The following is a 22,709-nucleotide window of genomic DNA, read 5'->3' on the forward strand; positions in this document are numbered from 1 at the left end:
TATGCCACTTCAGAGTGCAGAACAGATAAACCAAGAAGGGAAGCGAAGGGCAACACATGAGTTGTAGAGACAACCAGGATACTAAGGCTGAGGGTTCTAAGTTGCTCCTATGTAGATGAAGGATTTCCTTGGAAGCTTGCTTTGAAGCCCATAGGGCCCGATTCACGAAGAGCCTTCACAGTCGTGGCGGAGTCCCCCCACTCCTGGTGGAATCTCCACACTGCAGTTCTCATTGCAGAGATTCCGCCACAACTATAGAGGAGGCTCATTGTGAATCGGGCTCTTGGTTTTCCGGAGTTTCCTGAATTATTGGTAATGGTGATTTTTTTCGGAGGTAGGTTGTGAGGCGGGGATAGGGTGGTCAGGTTTTTCCATATTCGTCACTGGACTCTTCAGCATTTGTATCCATTGTTTACAGCCTGATGTACAACACAATTTTGCTTTCACAAACCCATCAGTTTGCAAAATCACACGGTCTGCAACCGTAAAAGTCAGAAAAGTGTTTTTACCTACAAAAGGAATTCTGCAGCTAATTGTGAACAGCAATTAGAAGCAAGCGAGTTGAAATAAAATGTAGCTATGGTTACGAACCTTCGGTAACACCATATCTAGTTAGACATGATCTAGCTGCAGATTCCTTACCTGTAAACTTCCCAGGCATCAGACTGGATCTAGAAGATTTTTCTTGAGCAGTACCCCTGGGTGCCGATAGATGGTGTCTGTCGACTCCGTGTGACGTTGCTGTCGTCTCCGTTAATGTGACGCACGCATCGTCTATATAGGCGTCACCTTGGCAAGCTGACTTAAGTCCTTTTCACAACTTTAAACGCCAGAAGCGCGGAGCCATGAAGCTGACTGACAAAAGGTGTGCTGAGACAAGTAGGGCCCTAAAGGGGAAAGCCCTGACATGAAGAACTGATTCGCAGTGCAGGGAGGATGGGTGGGTCAGACAGGAATCTGCTGCTAGATCATGTCTCTACCATATAAGGTGTTATCGGAGGTAAGTAACATCTCTGATAGAGACATCTAGCCACCAATTTATTACCCGTGAACAGATACCCAAGCAATACCATACCTGGAGGAGGAACTGCAGAAAAGTTTAAACTAGAAATTCCTGTAGCCAAAGAGAGCTTACCTATGGACCTGGTTCTGTAGGCAATAATGCTTGGCAAATGTTTGCAGGGATGCCCACAAAACAGCCTAGCACATGTCGAGGACCGGAACACCATGCTGGAGGCTGCCTTAGCTCTGGTAGAAGGAGCTCTGGTGCCTTCAGGAGGCTGTTTCCTTACCAAATCATAACAGATTTTAATGCAGAGGATAACCAATCGGGAGATGGTCCTCTTCTGCACAGCACATCCCTTCTTTGGTCCAACGTACCCCACAAAGAGTTGGTCATCCACCCGGAACTCTTTAGTGTAGTTGAGGTAGAACAATAATGCTCTTTTGGGGTCTAGGCGGTGGAGACCTTCTTCCTTAGAAGGATTCGTAGGAGCGTAGAAGGTTAGCAAGGTGGAAGACTGCCCTAGGTGGAAAGTTGTCACCATTTTAGGCAAAAAAAAGAAACCCTAGTGCGGAAAAACTACTTTTTCTGGCAAAACGGTCAGGTAAGGAGGCTGAGAAGACAGTGACTGCACCTCGCTCACCCTCCTGGCAGAAGTTATTGCTACTAAAAAGGCTGTCTTGATGGTGAGCAGCCGAACGGAGGCAATTGTGCAGTGGCTCAAAGGGTGCACACATTAGATAAAAGAGGACCAAGTTAAGGACCTATTGGGGCATGACAAAGGGTGAGGGGGAAACAAATGTATAAGCCCCTTCAGAAATCTATTTACAGTAGGAGACTTGAATAGTGATGGTTGGTCTGGAAACTGTAGAAAGGCAGAAAGACCCGTAACCTTTTAGAATGCCCAGAGTAGAGCCCTGCTGGGCAAGAGTTAAGATGAAAAGAAAGATGTCAGAAAGTAAGGCAGACATTGGGTTAATAGACCGTTCTGTACAATATTTACAAACATTTTGCCATTGGCAAGCATATATTGACTTAGTGGAGAGACGCCTGGTTGACAGAATAACTTAGCATACTTCGGGAGGAAGGCAAATGCAAGCAACTGTCGCTGCTCAATCTTCAAGCAAGGAGGTAGAGGGTTGACTGGTTCAGGTGGAGGACTCTTCCTTTCTGCTGCGACAGAAGATCATCCCGAAGGTGCAGCCTGATCGGAAGATCGATGCTCATCTGCAAAAGCTCAGGATACCAAACTCTCCATCACCAGTCCAGAGCCACATGAATGACTTGGGCCCGGTCGCTCCTGATCTTCATGAGCACTCTGGACAGGAGTGGTATGGACGTAAAGGAGGCCTGAGCTCCACTCAAGATGAAAGGCGTTGCCAAGCAAGAGCAGCCTTGGATACTTCAACGCAAAACTGTTGACATTGCACGTTCTCTTGTGAGGCAAACAGATCTAACCAAGGCTCTCCCTACCGCTGAAAGAGTCCTTGCCCCACCTCCAGATGGAGACGCTATTCGGGATCCGCTAGGAACCAACGGTTGAGTTTGTTCCCCCTGGCATTCAGGGAACTGGCCAGGTGTTAAACCACCAGGGATATGCCCTGTTGTTTCAGCCAAGTCCAGAGATGATCCGGACATAGGGTCCACGACCCCACCCTCCCTAGTTTGTTGCAGTGCCACATGGTGGTGGTGTTGTCTGTGAACACCCAAATCACCCTTCCTTTGGGAGATCCTTTGGGAGATCTTAAGAAGGCTATCAGTGCAAATCGGATCACACAAAACTCAAACAGGTTGATGTGCAGCCCAGCTTCTGCCACAGACCAGAGTCCTCTGATTTCCACCTCTCCTAGATGGCCGCCCCATCCCAGGAGAGATGCATCTGTCACAACTGTGAGATCTGGGTGGGGAAGGGAGAGGGTTCTGCCTGTAACCCATTAGCGGTTTGTCAGCCACCACTGCAGATCTCGCGCAGTTCCCTTAGAGATCTGGACCAGGTTGGAGAGATTCACCAGATGCTGCGCCCATTAGAACTTCAAGTCCCACTGCAGAGCCCACATGTGCCATCTGGCATGATTCACTAGCAGGATGTAGGAGGGCATGAGGCCCAGCAGCCTCAGAGTCACTCCCACCGAAATCCAGGATAGAGGTTGAAACATCAGTATCATAGCCTGAATCCTGGACTCGCCATTCGCCAGGATAGGCCTGAAACTACACCGTGTCCAAAACAGCTCCAATGAAAGGGAGTGTCTGGGAAAGACTCCGATATGACTTTGGTACGTTGATAGTGAAGCCCAGCGAATGCAGGAGGTTCGCTGTAGTCTGGAGGTGGGAGACGACTGCCAGGGGTGAGCCCGCCTTCAACAGGCAGTCGTCAATATATGGGAAGACTGGAACCCCTGATCTCCGCAGATGAGACTGGTCTTGACCACCACAGTACGAAGCTGCATGTCCAAGACCACCGCAGTCCTATACACCACCATAGCAAATGAATCTCACTCCTACGTAAACAGATTAGGATATCTCTGGGGATCACGCAGTTCCTCATACCAGTCCACTTCTTTGTTGTAAAGCGGGACTTCTAAGGGTACCTGCGTCCCCTCCCAATCTTCCTCCAATCCAAGCCCCTCAAATAAGGCTGAAATCTTAATTTAAGGTTGCAACCTATAAACAGAGTGCTGCTTCGGACTGACCTCAAGTGAAGAAATCACCCAAAGCACTCACAATTGTCTTTACTCTTTACATGCTCCCATACTTTGAAATGATCTTCACTATACCAAAGTCTTCCTCTTTCAATAAAGTGCTGTGGAAGGAGATCAATAATCATGCAGTAATCCTTATCTGACATACAACTACTAATGTACTACTAATCTACTTCATGCTCCTCCTTATTCCCCTTCTCTTCTTCAATTGTGGTCTCCACTCCTCTGCTTTGTAAACGATCCAACATGCTCTTGCAACCCTGCATCCCGGGCATGCACTCCTGTTGCTAAGTACAGAGTTCTGCTATCACCTTGAGGTAGCAGGTTAGGATTTAATAGATGCCCCATTAAAAATAAAATATGTATTGGCCAAAGTCTGCTCCCTCCTCAAGAACGCTTTACACATTCATGACATACTTAGGGATGATCGTCCTGGCATCCTCTTTCTCATAGAAACATGGATGAATCATAGCTCTGCACCAGACATCACAGAAATTCCCAAGGGTTACACCATTTTGCCCCAAAATTTTGCTGGAATAAGAGGTGGGGATGTTTCCATGATTTTAAGGCCAACCTTCAAGTGCATCTCATTTGAAATTACTGAAGTCTGGGGGACAGAATGATTGGCCTTCTGCCTCTCCCCTCTGGCCAGCAAATCCTTGGCAGGGTTGTAATTTACTGCCCTTCCATCTATACCGGGGAATTTTTGTCCTTCTTAGATGATTGTTTATCCTAATATTCTTAAAATACTCTATTTCCTCTGGTCTGGGTGAATCTGAATCTTCATTTAGATCAGGCTGATGATCAACATGTGCGTCCCCTCCCCGACAACATGTTTGCTTGAAATTTGAAGCAGTTTGTCACTCAACCCACTCATCTAGTTGGTCACATTCTGGACCCAGTCTTTTCTAATCGTCATGTCAAAGTATTGTATGTCAAGTGTAATATTTAGATGGATCACACAACGGTACATTTCTGCTGGATACTTGAGCAGAGTCCTAAAGGTAGAAGACCCACCCCATCCTTACTTCATGTGGTTAGGCCAATTCCACTACCGAGGAAATTACTTAGATTCTTGAAAATAGTGTTCCATCATTGATTGGATCTATTGAGGTGGACACACAGAAAGCTAATGCTTGGTTAAGACAGATGACAGACAGTATTGCACCTATTAAGGCAGGATCTGGCCTTTTAAGATGCTCCACTGCTCTTTGGTTTAATTAGGAGCTGTGGAAAAGGCGCCGCCAACAATGTACAAGACTTGAAAGGTCTTGGAGAAGGTTCTATCTACCCGCAAATAAGGGATTTTATAAAAAAAAGGAGCTATATGTCTATCATCAAGTAATTAAGAGGGCTAAAGCTAATTTCTTTGCCAGTGAAATTGGTGTGTCTAGCAATAAACCCAGAGAGGTATTTAAGATAGCTAAGAATTTCTCAAACCCTAGCGCTTTAGCACAGCCCCTTAAGGATTCTCCTAAATGATGTGCGCGACTTTCTGATCAAGGGCATTGTGGATGCTTTAAATACCTCAGGATCTGGCAATACCTTGGCTGGGGAACCCACCTTTGATAGCCTCAACCACTCTACTCTGCTCATTGGCTGAATTCACCACCATATCCCTGGAGGACTACCTGAGAAAGCCCTAAAATTCAGTAAATCTTGTTATCCCAATGATGCTTGCCTCCTCATATCATGGCTATTAATCCTACTCTTAACTCCCTTTTAAATGTCTCCCTATGCCAATCCACTGTTCCTAGCTGTTGGAAAAAAGTTACACTTATTCCGCTTCTGAAAAAACCTTCGGCAGACAAGTCCATCATGGCCAATTACAGGCCTTTTTCACTACTACGGACTTGCTCTAAAATTGTGGAGAAACTGGATAACGCCTAACTGTCTAAGTATTTGGACTCTAATCAGTTACTGCATCCATCTCAATCGGGTTTTCGCCCAGGACACAGCACCGAATGTACGCTGGTAGACGTTACCAACACTATCAAGCTTGCAGTGGATCAAGTGAAGCAAGTGGCCCTTCTGCTTTTATATCTATCGGTGACGTTTGATACAGTTTCCCACTCTATCCTCCTTCAACGACTGAGAAACAGTGGTTTAGATGGGGCAGCCTTGGCCTGGTTTAGGCTTTTCTATTTGACAGAAGTCAGTTGATGTGGATGTTACCTTTTGCGTTGGACTCACTCCAAACGTTTGAGATTCAGAGTCCCTCAGTCCTCCGCCCTGAGCCCAACGCTATTTAATGTCTACAAGGCTCCTCTGGCAGTCCTGGTGGAATCTTTTGGCATGTAGGAGGTGTCCTATGCTGATGACACGCAGATTCTACTTGTATATATATATATAGGGCAGGGCAAACTTGTTAAATAAATGACTACAAATTGATGTGATGTAGAACATCAAATGTATATATATTCTTTCATAAATAATGAATTCATGTATTCTAATTTTGATGGAATTGATATATCAGCACAGCAGATGCAAAAGAATACATATTTGAAACTTACCAAGCATTCGTGTTTTTGTGTTATTGTGTTTTCACGCAGAAAATTTTTAAATTTCAGTTGATTCATGTACTTAGCAATTATCCAATTCTGGAATCGCAACAGTGCGTAGAGGGCAAGCGGACACGCTTGATCATTTCTCACGCAGATTCTACTTACCTGGGACAGTAATATTCCCAATGCCCATAATAGATTTGTGGTACTAAAGGGGGTGGTGATGGACGGAGCATCTGAACCAATCAAACACTCACACCCAGTCAAAAGATCTGGGTTTGATCCATCACCGTTCTTTAGCCCACTCTGCCACCCCAGTTCAGACATGGCTATATGCAAATCAGTCTGACCCTGTGCCTCATGGGAACAGTCCAGCCCGAACTGCCAAGCCATGCCTTCCCTGGACCGGAAACAAGCTTCCGAGGACCGGTTTCTGGCATTCCAGCCGTCTTCAGCCCGGCTTGCTTGAATTCAGTGGCAAAGTGAGCAAGCGACTCACGTCTGAGCATACCCTGCCATACTTATGGCAGCCAAAAGCGGTACAAAAGGGGGTGGTGATGGACGGAGCATCTGAACCAATCAAACACTCACACCCAGTCAAAAGATCTGGGTTTGATCCATCACCGTTCTTTAGCCCACTCTGCCACCCCAGTTCAGACATGGCTATATGCAAATCAGTCTGACCCTGTGCCTCATTGGAACAGTCCAGCCCGAACTGCCACGCCATGCCTTCCCTGGACCGGAAACAAGCTTCCGAGGACCGGTTTCTGGCATTCCAGCCGTCTTCAGCCCGGCTTGCTTGAATCCAGTGGCAAAGTGAGCAAGTACTCACGTCTGAGCATACCCTGCCACACTTATGGCGGCCAAAAGCGGTACAAAAGGGGGGGTGATGGACGGAGCATCTGAACCAATCAAACACTCACACCTAGTCAAAAGATCTGGGTTTGATCCATCACCGTTCTTTAGCCCACTCTGCCACCCCAGTTCAGACATGGCTATATGCAAATCAGTCTGACCCTGTGCCTCATGGGAACAGTCCAGCCCGAGTGTGCTATTGCCTTCTTAGGTCCTTAAAAATATTCCTATTTCTGCTCCCTCCACATTGCAGAAGATGGTAATTCATCCTCTCACAACTTCACGTTTGGACTACACCACTGCTCCGTACTGGGGTCCCCTAGCGTTCCAACTTAAGAGACTCCAGTTTCTGTAGAACGCTGCAGCTCGACTTCATTTAGGGCTCCGGAAAAAGGAATCACATTCGTCTGGATCGTAACGAAATGCACTGGTTGCCAATGCATGAGAGAGCTCATTTCAAGGGGCTTGTAATGTCCCATAGAGCCATTTATAAGTAATGTCCCCGCTTCTAACAGACTCGCACACTACCTTACAGCGAGAACTCTGCATTCCTCTGATACTCTGTTGGCTGGTGTTCCAAAAATCAAAAGGAGGAAATGGTGTGGCTCCTCTTGCACGGCTCTCGCCGTTTCAGGCTGGAATGCTCTTTCCCTTGATTCGTGGGCCACTAATGTTGAAGGTGCCTTCAGAGCAGTGCTTTAAATGGGCCGGTACTGTCCGGTACGGAGTACCAGCACTTTTTTATTTTGAGAGGGAGAGTATCTGCACTTCTTAAGAGAGACAAAATACTTTTATTTGGAGAGTACCTGCACTTCTATTTTTCCATTTCAAGCACTGCTTCAGAGCCTTAAAACTCGGCTGTTCAATCTGGCTATGTAAATAATTTCCTCTGACTAGTGGTTAACGCACCTTAGAGCCAGGACACTCATCTGAGTAGCTGTGCTCTCTACAAAAACCTAATAATAATAATTAAAGAGTCAGGAACTGAATGTAATACACATAAAACTGGAGAGAAAATACATCTTAGGTGAGTGTGTTCTTCAAACTCAAAAATTATATGGGCGGACAGGAAAAATGGGTATTGAGCGCTGGACTAAACAATGGCTTTGAAATTGAGCTTTCTTCATACAAACTTCATTATGGACAATAATTCCTTACATTCCACAAGGTCTAAAAACGCATCTGACAAAGGAGTACACCCTGGCTTTTCCCTAAACTTCTATGTGACTTGAATGCATCACGCTGTCATTATATTGTGCACACTTAACAGTAGGCACAATATAATATGAAAAAATGCAAACTCTGTAGTCTACACATTATTGCTTTAAAAGCTGTACGATACTTCATATTGAATAATGGTTTGTTTCCCAACAACTGCTCCAAATGAAAGCATCAAAACGTTTTGTGATTGTATTGCTCGCTGCACAGAGCAGAGTCGAAATGCGCTATCGTATACAAGCTGATCAGTTACACATACCCACAGCAGTTGGTTGATGAGAATTCCTCAAGCCACTAGGAGTCATTAGACATGGAAGAAAGACTTCTGTGCAGGTATCTCAGGCTTGTTGTAGGGGCTGGAAGAAAGCTAGGAAAGGGCACCACAGTTACAGACAGGGTAGATGGTGCTGCCCACTGACCTTTAAGCGGACCCTCAGGTCTTTGTCCGACAGTAGGTGTACACATCTCTCCATCACATTTTCAGCAATGCGCATATGGCTTGGAAGCGGCTTCTCTGCATCCACGCCACTGTCGTCTGCCTCCGATTCCTCTGCAGGTGGGAGACTTAACTCTGGAAAACAGGGACAAACAGGTTGCAGCTTTGGGAAGGGCACAGAATTCCCATGATGGAAGACACTGGAGGAGTATAGAAGGGCATTAGGGCAGGGATGCATAGACATGGGGGGGGGTTAAAAGAGGCACAGACGGGGGAGGAGGCGGCATTGACAGGAGACAAGTGGGAATAGAGAGTGAGATAGAGGCATGGGCGAGTGAGACATGAAGGAAGGAGCACTGGGACATCAATGGAAAGTTAACGACATTGGGAGAGACAGTCATTCATACTGGGAAACAGATACCGATTTTGGTATCCACTGAGGCGACTACCTATGAACAGGCCTCAATGCTTTTATTATTCTTTATTTAACAGATTGAAGGAATATTAGTCATTCTACTTTCAACTACAAGCAAATGCAGGGCATTGGCGAGTCAACAAGCTATTCTAAAAGGGTTAGCCGAGAAATCGACTGCCCTCTAACTGGATGCAGTTCTAAAATATGCACACAACTATATTTTCCGTTTGAGTTTTACCTGCTTGACTGGACACTGGACTCAAGGAAGCTGGTCTCTATTTAGAGTAAAGTTTTTCAGTGCTTTTTAGATGGGAAAGAAGGTTTTATATAAATATTAAACTAACAACGAAGATGTTGAGCAAGCAACGTTGAACCTTACTCTAGCAAGGACATATTATCCTAGATTAGAAATAAAGAACTTCCTACTTAAGAAGAGGTATTCAATTAGCAGTAGAACACGAACAACCCATACGGACTTCTGCGTTGGGCGCAGTAAGGTGCCAACTCGATTTTGCCTTGAAAACAAACAGGGGCTAGCTAGGTTTTGTGAAAATTGTAATTTATTCCTGCATAAGAGTACTGGGTTGAATACTCCTGTGTAGCATAGAGCACCCCACTTGTGTTAGATAGGAAACTAAATTATCTTCCCAAACACATCTGAGCATTCAATTCCCAAAACCGCTTTAGAATTTTCTCTCCATCCGTATTGTGTGCATTCACTGCCCATCTAAATAGCACTTGTGTTTGGTTCCCTAGTAAGGGTTCACAATTAAATAATTTATATATTTGAGAGGTTTATAATAGACATTGCACACATTTTTTTAAATGGGGAAAGTGCATTCATTCAGGGTGGGTGAACACAACTATGTTGTCCAATCACGGCCCCTTGTAGTTTGCAAGCTCCTTCATTAACGGAGTCTGAATAGCTCTGCATTCATCAGCTGCATGATTCTTACAGGACCAGGCTCAGATCTCTGACCTTCGCTCCCAGTGATCTGGGTCAGTGACTCATCTGCTTCAATAAATGTTGAGCAGTAAGGTTAGCAGATAATGGGCATGGTTTCCTAAGCAGGGCATAGCGTGAAGCTCATTTCTGCTGATATTTTGAAAATGAATCTCAGAATACTTTGGGAATTGTGCAGAGAACCTTGACTTCGGTTCTGGCTTCCACTGGTCCCATTTAGAGATGCCAAGGCACATTCTGAAAGCCTGGTTTTACAACCCTTGTAGCCTGGCAATGAAGGTTTTGGGATAGCGCGTAGATGAGAAATACAATAGTCCACAAAGTATGTGATGGTGATGACTGACCATGCAAAGATTTTCAAGCTACACCCTTACAAAAGGGGACTTCTACATACCCTTTAGAAACTCGAGGTAGCACTGTATGCCCGAAGGACACACTACTCTTAAAAAAATTATTTAAAAAAATAGCATTGTCCTGCGCATACCTTCTTAAAAAAGCATTGACAAAACCGACAAATCTAGCTTTTGTAAACTGGTGTGATGGTTAAGCTATTTTTTCCAAGCATACACCACAAAAAAAGTTTTAAAAAAAAGTATCTGCCTAAAAACATTACAGTCTTTTGCTTGCAACACTCATCGGCAAATTTACAAATCAATTAACTATCACATACAGTTTAATAGAACAGAATGCCGGTTTCCAGAAGGCAGGTGTACCTCGGAAAGTCATAGATATTCTTTTTAATTTAAATGCATGTCACTGTAACGACAGGGTAATGTTATTCTATTTTTAGACTGGTGGTGATTATAATCCACTATCATCTCAGTCCTAGTTGCATTTGCGTTCATTTGTAGGGCTTACCTATGTGCTTTGACAGGGTTTAGTGCCTTTTATCACTTCTGTGGGCCTCCAGGCCCGAAAGCTAGAGAAAGCCATTTTGTGCTTCTGCCTCGACTGTCCGAGGCGCTTGCAGGGTAAAGGTAATGTTTAGAGCTTAGCGTTTTTCTGCTAGTAAGAAACCGGTCAAGACTGGCCCTTATCGAAGGAATGTATTTGTCTCTTCGGTTCTAGACGCAATACACAGGTGGCCACTGTGGAAGGCGGAGGGAGCAGGGGATGGGTATAGGAATTTGGTGGGAGTCGGCCTGATACCGGAATTTTCCATAGAGAAAGAGAGCTCTATATTATCAAAGAGCGAGCAGTGAGATGAGAGAAAGTAACGTGTGGAGCGGACAGGAGAAGTTGGTCCGAAGGCTGGTGCCGAGAGACGGATACCATCAGCTGAGTAAAATCCCGAGACAAGGAAGGAAGGTGATCAAGGGTCCCGTAGTGATATCATACGGGAGTGGCAGCAACTGAGTCCAGAAGAGGGTTCGAGTATTTCGGAACCATGGCAGCGTAGACGAGGCGTAGCGGTGCAGACCTGTATTCGTGAGCCATAGAGGGAGAGCAGAGTCCCGAGCATATTGAAGACAAAAGCAAGAGCGAGAGAGGGATCAGCTCCGCTGCTAAGATGGAAAGACGCACGTCTAAGGTGAGGCGTTCTGAGTTAGTGTAGAATACATCTAATCACTTATTTTGCCCCTTTTAGGTTATAGGTAGCTACTAAGCTAAATCATGTTTGTTTTGTTCATTCTGTCATGCTTAATTTTAGAATAAAGATTCACTGTTAAATATCTTTGAATGTTGTTTTTATGAATGAGATTGACCTTTCCTTTTAACCAGGTGCTGACATACAGAAGGATGGGATATGCCCTTCTGAAAAGGTAACTGAGATGGGGGGAAGAGTGTGAACTTCATTTGGAAAATAACTTATAAAGATGAACCTCCATTAGTGTAGATCGTCGGGTGACGTTAAAGATATCGTCGGGTGACGTTAAAGATAAAAGTCGGGAGACTATAAAGAATCGTCGGGTGACGTTAAAGATATCGTCGGGTGACGTTAAAGACATCGTCGGGTGACGTTAAAGACATCGTCGGGCGACGTTAAAGAGAAAAGTCGGGAGACTATAAAGAATCGTCGGGTGACGTTAAAGATATCGTCGGGAGCTAAAGAATATAAGATGAGGTAATTATAGGATAAGATATGGAATCCATTAGATGTTAGTGGTATGTTTGATTGTATAGGCTTGTAAATAGCTTCTTTTCACCTTCTCGGGTGAGTCTTCTAGATGTCTTGTAAATAGTGCCCTGAGAACAGTGTGGTTACGTGACGACTGGGTCAACTACGGTTGGTAGTCTGCTAGATCTGGGAGTACAGTCGTTACAGTCACAGAAAAAATTTTTTTTACTGGTGCAAAAAAGGTCCTATTGGCTCTGAAAAGCTATAACCTGGAGACATGATTTCAACACAAAAATAAAGGATAGAGAAAAGAAACGAAACAGTTGCAAAGTACAGTGGTGGCCTACCTGCTCTGGCACTGTGATGGGCTCACTTCTAGGTGAATGGGCACCAGTGATCAGGTCAAATGTGAATCACTTTGGGAGAGAGACAATGGCTGTAGTGGGCTGTCCCACTGTCTCATGCTGTATGCCATGGTGGGCGGCAGCAAAATTTGAATAACAGTTTAACAAACAAATGGACGAAGAAGGCTGACCCAAATAGCTTCGAAGTATGTATATATGTATTTTTAATGCATTGCTTTTTTAATACATTGGGCTGGCTAGCAATTAAAGCTGTCTCTAGACCACAAAAAAATAACAAGGAATTGAGGGCATTAAACAGTGGCATATTTACCGCAGAGGAGGGGCTCCAGGGAACTAAATAGGCACCGTAAGAGAAGACAACACTCACCATCCTCGTCGATATCCTGGATATTACCATCTGCTCTTTGTTTTTGCTTCACGTAGTTGAAGAAAAATTGTTCAATCTCTTCCCTTTGGCAGCTCTCTGTTGAACCTTTCTCTTTGTCATCCGGCTGCTGAAGGACAGGAATTTTCTGCGCTGGTGGGAACCACTTGACTTAAAAGAATGGTAGAAAAGGCATTTATGTTTGTGTCATAACACACACAGGTCTAATTTCTTCATAAAAAAAAGAATTGCACTTCATACAATAGCATACAAGATGAGACTGGCGACAGTGTCAAAACACCAAGTATGCCCTTTACATTACACTTACTTTAGCTCAGGCTTCTTAGGTCGAGCGGGGGCAATGCATGCGCTGCTCGGCAAGGCATGCTGAAGTCAGGAAGGGACATGAAACTCAGCCCACTCTCCGCCCATATTTTTCATTGGCTTGTGCCATTGTCCACTGTAAACTTTGGCTGTTCATTGGTCAATAGGCTTGGTAGTCCCTCCTTAGTACCGCCTTGACTCATTTTGTAACCTCCTATGGCGACACCCGCTGTTACATGTGTTGTTACTCAGGAGGCTTTAATTACAGTCTCCGAGCACTAGTTTCTCAAATAGCCTTGTCCTGCCTTCTGTTGCAGGCAGGACTAGCTCTCTCCTAACGCTTTAAAAAAAAACATTTTATAGCACAAACGCATCTGTAATGCAATAGGTCTCGCATTTGCGAGAGTCCAAGCTATTGGCACTGTAAATGGCAATGCCTTTTATTTTTCTGTTTTAAAAACAACACAAAGATAAAAGGCATTGTAATTTACGATGCCAATAGCTTAAACTCTATTAAATGCGAGACTTATTGCATTGTAAATGCTTGTTACTTCAAGGCAGCAGGTACTATGAACTTATCCAGCAGGCTTTCCTGCCAGAGAAAGGAATGCATACACGACCAGAGGCAGAACTGCTACTGTTCAGCTTTAAACAGGAGTCCAGTAGATGCAGTCCTAGTTGCAGCCAGAAACCCTGATATATTTACCAGCAACTACTTTATCTAGGCACATTTCTCTATGCTCATGATAGACAGGTGTGCATCTCTTCTCATACCTAGCACCAAACCTGTGTGGTGCATAGTGACATTCATCTGAGTTGGTACTAATGCGTTTATTGTCAGAGAAGGGTTATATGTCTGGGTCAGAGTTTTAGGAAAAGCTGTGTGGCTAGGAGTGTGGCATGGCTACCATAAGCTATCCAAAACTCCAATCTCCTACTGCAGGTTACCGTAGCTAGGGGATTCTAACAGCTGCAAAGGATCCTTAAACATAATAACTGCAACAAAGAATACTGACAGTACCCTCCCTATATATGTGCCACATTCTGGTCTTTACTGGCACAATCAACGGGCCTTGATACAGCCGGTGACCAACACAGGTTGCGTCACTGACTACATGAAGTTAATGAATATATATACATAAATACAGAAGTCGCCTGGATAGCAGTGTCAAAAAACACATACTAATTAGACACTTGTTCCAAGTCATACTTGGGGCTAACCCGTCTGAGTCCCTCGTTGGTTCATCGAATGGTTAGTCAAAGGGCTAGAATCCATTTGAATGAAACTCTAGAATCCATACTAAAGAGACTGCTATGAGATAGGTGGTTGACTCCAAAGTTTGAGCAGGGTCCACCATTCCTGGACTTGAGAGACAAATTCCCAATTTGTGCCAACTCGCACAGTTGAGTGGCTCGCATTTAAGTGGTGACTCGCTCGGTGTCTCCCGCTTACTGTATGCAGGCACTCTAGGCAATTCAGTTTCCAACGGCTATGCAATATATCCAGTGCTGCCCCAGATTGCAAAGATGGTGCATGGCCATGACACCTGCCAGGTAACCTTTTGCTTGTGGTTGGATTTTACCTAGTACTAGCCAATGCAGGGCCAGGCTGGGCTGGCCAGTGCTCCTCATGTTCCATCTCCTTAGAAGGGTCTGCTCCAAGGCTAGTCGCCTCACAGGATGAACCCTACTCCTTTCTGGTCAAACCTGCTTGTCAGTTCAACACAATGCAATTCTCACAGCTCCTAATTGATTGAGTCATATTTAGCCTCGCCTTACAAGCACTCAACCAGTCACCTACATGTGAACCATGTCAATCATATCAGACTCGCCCACTTCACAAAGAGGACACACCTCTGTGGCATCCCGTGATGACTTTTCAAAAGCATCCCACTTCCAGAGTCCTGCACAAATCTGAAAATAGGTAGCCATTTGCACTCACTTTGCCCTATAAGAGGTCTCTTGAGACACATGCATTGAGAGTATAGCTTGGAAAACAAGATTCCTCAAGAGATGAATAACCATAATCCAATTCCAAGGAAGACGTTCACCGGGCTATTAAAGGAAACCTTAGCAACTTACTAAAAATGTACAACTTTTTGCATAATTTAGCCACAATTCAAACTTTTCAGTAAAGCCAGCCACGAACATAACTTTTCAATAAAGCACTGAGTATCAGCCAGAAAAAATAAGAGGCAGCCGATTTGAAGTAGTCTTATGTCTGACAGAGGCAATTCCCATCCCACATGTGGGATGCCAGTTGACCTCTCTTCCACAAAGGAAGGTTAGGCATAACTATTCATGGACATGCTGTACTATTTATTGAAGCTGGTGTAGATTACATAAGTATGAACATGGATTCCCAGGAGGGTCCTGGGCAACAATCCAATTGCTGTGTTATGCAGCTGCTACAGTCTTTATTTCGAAGATAGATGCTGAAATTCTCAGATAAATGCTGTGAGCAAGTTGCTTTCAAGGATTGTGACTATGCTAGGATTTAGAATTGTTAGACGTTCTGGATCCCAGTTCCAAATTACAGTCTAGGGTACTGGATGCGCCTCTACAGATAGGTTGGTTGGCTTCTGCTTACCTTTAGATAGTGATGACAACACTGTAGCTATTCCAGGTTCAGAATCACCTTAGGGTTTATGTGGTTGTGTACGCCACACCAAAGTTCAGTGTTCCATTGATCATTTAAGAGTGCAGGCAGAGATGTAGGGAACCTCTAACAGCCATCTACAAAGACTGAGGAAAACCCAACAGAAGGTTCCTTGTTTCCTTCCTTTGAATCAACACATCATAAATGAATTTCCCTCTGCCTCCCTCTTCTACCCCAAAGAACTATGGATTAAGTGTCGATGCTCTAGTTCCCGGCCTTCCTCCCTAAGTGATGAATGTTTCACCTCTATGACCACAGATACGAGTGGCGGAGGGAATATAGGGCTGTGCCGAGGTTGCACAGTACCAATCCAAGTGTGCAGAGTTTAGGTGAGGGTACGCAGTGTAAGGGGAAGACATTTTGACAGGGCTTTAAACTTTTCAAGCGTTACCGCTTTCAGGGTATGTAGACAGGCAAGCAACTGACCTAGGAGAGGACTGAAAATAACTAAATAGTAATGGGGACGCCTGGTTGGTTCAGGCTTTTTCTTCTTCTACCAATGCCGTATATGAACAGCCTATATTTTGCTTTTCTATCTAAAAAGCATAGGCACATCGCGACGAAGGCCACAGTTATTATGTAGCTTTTACGACACAACTTTGTTAACATATCTTCAAATGTTTCTAACACATTAGACAGATGCTTCTATGTCTAGAGTAGAGGACATATCTTGCTTTCTAATTGTGATATATTTCTCAGACTGATTTTCATGGGTGTGACTGGTTGTGGTATTAAATGCAGGAAAATCAAGACAGCAGGGGACCTGCTCTTCATATTGAAGAAAGAGAACCCTTCCAACCACAGCGCACTCACCAGGGGCGCAGCGTTGTTGTGTTGTTGGCGTGAGGGGTCCGTGAAGGGACAACAACCATCCAGCTTGAAGCCGCGGTGCTCTCTGCCATCGAGCGCCGCCGCCGTGCACACACCACCGGGGGCAGCAGGAGCAGAGACTACAAGCCCCAGCAACCAGTGCGGACGGAAGCCGCATACCGCGATTTGGCGCCAGGCGGCGCATAAACACCAGCGTCTCCCCCGGCAGAGCGGGGGACACAGCGCACTCACCAGGGGCGCAGCGTTGTTGTGTTGTTGGCGTGAGGGGTCCGTGAAGGGACAACAACCATCCAGCTTGAAGCCGCGGTGCTCTCTGCCATCGAGCGCCGCCGCCGTGCACACATCACCGGGGGCAGCAGGAGCAGAGACTACAAGCCCCAGCAACACGTGCGGACGGAAGCCGCATACCGCGATTTGGCGCCAGGCGGCGCATAAACACCAGCGTCTCCCCCCGCGACGCGGGGGACACAGCGCACTCACCAGGGGCGCAGCGTTGTTGTGTTGTTGGCGTGAGGGGTCCGTGAAGGGACAACAACCATCCAGCTTGAAGCCGCGGTGCTCTCTGCCATCGAGCGCCGCCGCCGTGCACACACCACCGGGGGCAGCAGGAGCAGAGACTACAAGCCCCAGCAACCAGTGCGGACGGAAGCCGCATACCGCGATTTGGCGCCAGGCGGCGCATAAACACCAGCGTCTCCCCCGGCAGAGCGGGGGACACAGCGCACTCACCAGGGGCGCAGCGTTGTTGTGTTGTTGGTGTGAGGGGTCCGTGAAGGGACAACAACCATCCAGCTTGAAGCCGCGGTGCTCTCTGCCATCGAGCGCCGCCGCCGCCGTGCACACATCACCGGGGGCAGCAGGAGCAGAGACTACAAGCCCCAGCAACCAGTGCGGACGGAAGCCGCATACCGCGATTTGGCGCCAGGCGGCGCATAAACACCAGCGTCTCCCCCCGCGACGCGGGAGCGCGCGGGAGCAGCCCGGGAGAAGCCCGGGACAAGGGCGGGACAGTCTACGGCAGTCCACGGCAAGACCAGGCAGGGCTGGGCCACCCATCGTACATCTTCTGCTAACATGAGTAAGCGGAAATGCGGAGCTACCGCAGACGATGGCAGGAAAAAGGCTAAAGTGGCAAAACAATCTGACTCCATCTTGTCCTACCTTACTTCTGCGGTGGGGGCTCTAACTAAAGAAATAGCTACAGCACAGCAAGAACTGGGTTTAATAGCTAAGTCCCCCTCCTTAGCTATACTACCCGAAGCACAAGCCATCCCTTTAGAGCCTGACGTTATCATAACAAAACCCATAACTGCTACTGTTTCCACTTTACCTCAAGCTTGCGCATCCCAAACCTTGCGTCCCACTGTAAGTTTGGACCCTATGGGAACTTTAAAATCACCCTCGAAAAAACGTAAGAAGAGGGAGGCCCCCCCTCGAGTTACTCATGGGATGGAGGAGTTTCTAAAGGACCTTATTGAGGCTCTTTTCGAGGAACGGATTGAACCCCTCTTAGTGGGAATTGCAAAGGACATAGTAGATACTATGAACACTTGTCTCGATGGCTTGCTAAAAAAATGTGTCTTGATAGATGATATAGCAAAAAAAATCGATAGCTTGCATCTTAGTGACAAAAAGGCCGTAGATTGTCACAGAGCACAACACTCACCTTTACCACTTTATGAGGCCACCTCCGAGCCTATGGAATCAGATATAGTGGGTTTACAGGTCCCCCATCCACCCATACCTATTACCCGACAGGAGGTCCCCTCAACATCAGGGGAAACTAATTACATGGGAAGTAAAATTCATCTAAATCTGCCCCCTGCGGTAGTACCCTATGTAGCCGTTTTCCTAGGGGTGACCCCACTAAGGCAAGGCGAGGAGGAGTCAACTCCCGCACTTATTGGAAAAGCAAAAAAATGGTGTGATGATTTAAGTAGCGGTGACTCAAATACATCCTCTAGCATTATAGCCGCAAGAAGGGTAGGATGGGTGGGAAAACGGGCTAAAAATGTGAAAGGTGATTGTGTGGTGATAAACTTTAATAACGACCATTGCCCGAGTACTCTGTTCTGGGATGGATCAGATATTAAGGAAAGTGATAGCCTCAGGGCAGTCCCATTAGGCTTCTTTTATCCCCCACAGCCCCATTTCAACTCACAGAGGAGGCCCCCCCAAACATGGTCCCAGCAGTTACTGGGTGGCAAATCGTAACTAGGAAAGTGAGCCGAAATTCACCAACATACCACAATACAGGCCCTATTATGGATTTGGTTAACCGTTTTAATCCTTTAAGTGATTTGAACACTAACGATTGACTACCTATACCCCTAACATCACCTATAATAGCCATGCCTGAGAGGGTAACTCACCTACCATGTACATTTATGACCTGGAACGTCGCAGGAATAAGAGCTAAAAGATCAGACCCTACCTGGATACAACACATTTCTAAACATAAGGTCATAGCTCTGCAAGAAACGTGGGACACTTCACTTTCCTTCCACTTAGATGGCTTCCTAAGTTTTATAATACCCGCTAGTACCAGTAACGCGGGGAGAGCAAAGGGGGGGCTTATTACATTTTTTTCATTAGATCTAACAGGAACTTTTAACCTACTGAACTCAGGTTCCCCAAACATTCTAGCAATAGAATGGACAGTCTCCCCAGGCTGTATCATACTAGTAATTAATTTCTACAATGCCTGGGGCGGACCAAATGAACTTGAACATGTGCATTGTCTGGCGAACTTGATTAATAAATACAGTCAAAATTTACATACTCCCTTCGAAATTCTTTTAATGGGCGATTTTAATAGCCACAAATGTCAATTGCCTTGTCAATCACTAGATGCAGATTCTCCTGACGGAGCCTGCATTCCTCACTTCGAACACACCAAAATGGGGGAGTCACTTGACCTATTGTGTGCCAATTTTAATTTATACGAATCATTTAAAACTGCTATTAATGAGAAGGTCCCCACCTTTAAAGGTACAACTACGGGGACGATAATTGATTACATATTCATGTCCGTAGGCTTAATTTCAAAGACAAGTGATTATAAAGTAACTGTCTCACCCCATAGTGATCATAACCCCCTGTCAACTGCAATACACTGGAGTGACTTATGGCGCAGCCAGATGGACCAGCCCCGGGTTTGCGCCTTGACGGTGCCCAGTGATCAGGGCAGACGACTCAGATGGGGTATGGCCATGGAGGAACGGTTTATGGAAACCTTACTTCCCAAAATCGAGGGACCGATAGAAACTTGTCTAGATCAAACTGCCTCGAACCTTCAGGTTGTTGCAGCTTTTAATAGTATCTGTGCACAAACCGTCAGGGATCTTACAAAACCCAAATCTAAGTACCCCACAAACCCCCACAAATGGTTCGATAGGAAATGCTCGAAGGCACATAGAGAATTGAAATTGGCTCTTAAGGCCAAGGAAAGGGATAAAGAACTAATCTCTCATTTAAGACGGGCCTATAAAGCCAATGTGAGGGCAAGGAAAAACGAGATTAAGAACAATGCTTGGACTGATCTACTCAATGTAGATGTTTTAAAAAACAGTAAACAGTTCTGGGAAATTATAAACCACTCCTTTTTTACAGGGGAGAACAACCTGAACACAGATTGTGTAATTCCCGATGAGAGATGGGTACAGCATTTTAGCAACATTTATGGGGGTGAACCATTAGCCTGCCTAAGTACCACTGAGGTGGCTCACTGTGCAGCCACAGTGGTATTTACGGAAGAGCAGGTCCTTAAAGCCATTAGAGATACCACAAAAAATAAGGCACCAGGCCCTGATGGTGTCCCGGGAGACTTTTTTAAATATTGCCCAGTACTATGGAGTAAAGTACTGACTAGAGTGTTCAGAGCAGCAGCCGAAGGATACCTACCTCAAACATGGGCAACATCCATAATAGTTCCCATTTTTAAGAAGGGGAATCGGGAGGACCCCGGGTGCTATCGCCCAATTTCCCTCATCGACTCTACTTTTAAAATCTTAGGTAGAGTCCTTCTGAACCAACTAAGGGAAAATATAGAACTGAATGGGGGACTCTCGAATATCCAATACGGCTTTCGCGAGAATAGGGGGACTTTGGAACAATGCTCTAATCTCCACCTTTTAGTCTCCAGGTATACGGTGGCCGGGGAGGGGACAGCTTACCTGGCCTTTATGGACCTCTCCTCGGCCTTCGACCTGGTGAATAGAAGTAAGCTATGGACCATTCTACTAGACCTAGGCATAGAGGAGCCCTTGGTGGCATTTATGGCAAGGTTACACCAAGATCTCAAGGCAAAAATAAGAGTCACTAGGGACGGAAGGTGCACGGAAAGTTTTAAATCTGAAAAAGGGGTGCGCCAGGGTTGTATCCTGGCCCCCCTTCTTTTTACTATTTATATAAATGGTCTGGGGAAATACCTAGAAACAGGATTGGTTGATGTTCCCCGTGTAGGAGGTGCTCAGATCCCAGCCCTCCTATACGCGGACGATGCCGTCCTGATAGCACGAACAGGGATTAGTCTACAGATTCTTCTGGACCGCTTTGGTTCCTTTATGGGGAATCTAGACTTGAAAATCAATGTTTCCAAGTCCCACACTATGATCATCGGTCGCAAAGTAAATATGTTGCAGAAAAAATCTTTTATTTGTAAAGGGGAGATCCTTTCTAGGGTTCCAGCCTTTCCATACCTGGGAGTCCTTTTTGACCAAAGAGGGTCCTGGGTCCCCCAGATCAAAGCTAAAAGTCTCAGCTTAGCACGATCTTCATCAGCCCTGCTGGCCTTCACAAAAAGACTGGGAGCAAAACCAATGGAGGCGGTGATTAAAATATACAATAGTAAGTGCGTTCCAATCGCTATGTATGGATCTGCGATTTGGGGCTATGCAGAGACGGCAAAAATACAGAGGGTAGAAAACGGTATCATCAGGAATATTCTATCTGTCCCTGATTCCACACCTACCTTTTCTATCCATGAGGAAATAGGCTTACCATACATCTCTGATAAACTAAAATTAGCCCCCCTCCTTTTCTGGGTCAAAACATGGTTGAATACCGAGCTGACGCTAAACCATGCCATCCTTAAGGACGTCATTGCAAGGGATAACGCCATGAGAATCCCCTGGCTAAAATTCATTAAATCTACTTTTTTAATGCTGGGGAGACCGGAACTCTTTAATGACCCTTCTAGCATCAGGAGGGAGGATGTCAGATGGATTAAGCAGATATTCCTGGAGAGGGTTCGGATGGATAGAGAAGATTTGGAACTGAGGAAACCCATGGTGAGGGCACATATTGTTTTAACCACTTCGCCCACCATGGAACCCTATCTAAAAACTGTGACCAATCCTCTACATAGATTCCTACTAACCAAATTCAGGATGAACTTAATCCATTACTCTCTAGGAAATTTTCCGGTGTGGTCAAAACCTGATGATGGTCCGCCATGCGGATGTGATCAATTTTCAGTTCAAGACACCCTTCATTTTATATTTTTTTGTGACTTTTATAGCAGTGAAAGGAAAAAATATCTATTCCCTGTCTTGAAAGCGGCGGGCTTTACTCAAATAAGGCCAGCCTTAATCTTCCTTCAAACATTAGCAGATACTTACACCATGTTCAGTGTTGCTTGCTATCTAACCGCGGCATTTAGAACTAGAAAGAAAAGACTACCCCAGACTGATCTGTTTTAACTTAAATTTGCTTTTAAAGGAAAATTTTTAATGTTTGTAAATAGATTTGTATTTTTGCGTGTAACAATCTGATGAAATGTAATCATTATGCAGAAAACCTTTTTGTAATGAGATCAAGTGATGTCTTAAATATTGTATTTGTGTCTGCTTTTTGCCTTTTATGATTTTAACAAAAATCGAATAAAGAGTATTTTGACTGACTGACACAAGCCAACTTTCAGAACAGCAGTACGAGCCTTGGCCCTATCTCACCACGATAGAGGCAACGCTTTTCCCAACGGCAACCTTCGCCTGTTCTGCCTTTACCCCTT

The 22,709-nt window shown here is 45.4% G+C and overlaps 1 protein-coding gene across 1 annotated transcript in view; it reads right to left on the reverse strand.

Annotated features, from left to right (window-relative positions):
* Positions 1-22,709, reverse strand: part of TTI1 (TELO2 interacting protein 1) — a 209,776-nt gene that overhangs the window by 129,430 nt on the left and 57,637 nt on the right. The window contains exons 3-4 of the mRNA XM_078652116.1: positions 12,886-13,053; positions 8,699-8,850 (exon numbers count right to left, since the gene is read on the reverse strand). Of these exons, the coding sequence (XP_078508242.1) occupies positions 8,699-8,850; positions 12,886-13,053 (320 nt within the window). The remainder of the gene's footprint in view (positions 1-8,698; positions 8,851-12,885; positions 13,054-22,709) is intronic.

This window comes from Lissotriton helveticus, chromosome 7, assembly GCF_964261635.1.
Source record: "Lissotriton helveticus chromosome 7, aLisHel1.1, whole genome shotgun sequence".
Lineage (NCBI taxonomy): Eukaryota > Metazoa > Chordata > Amphibia > Caudata > Salamandridae > Lissotriton > Lissotriton helveticus.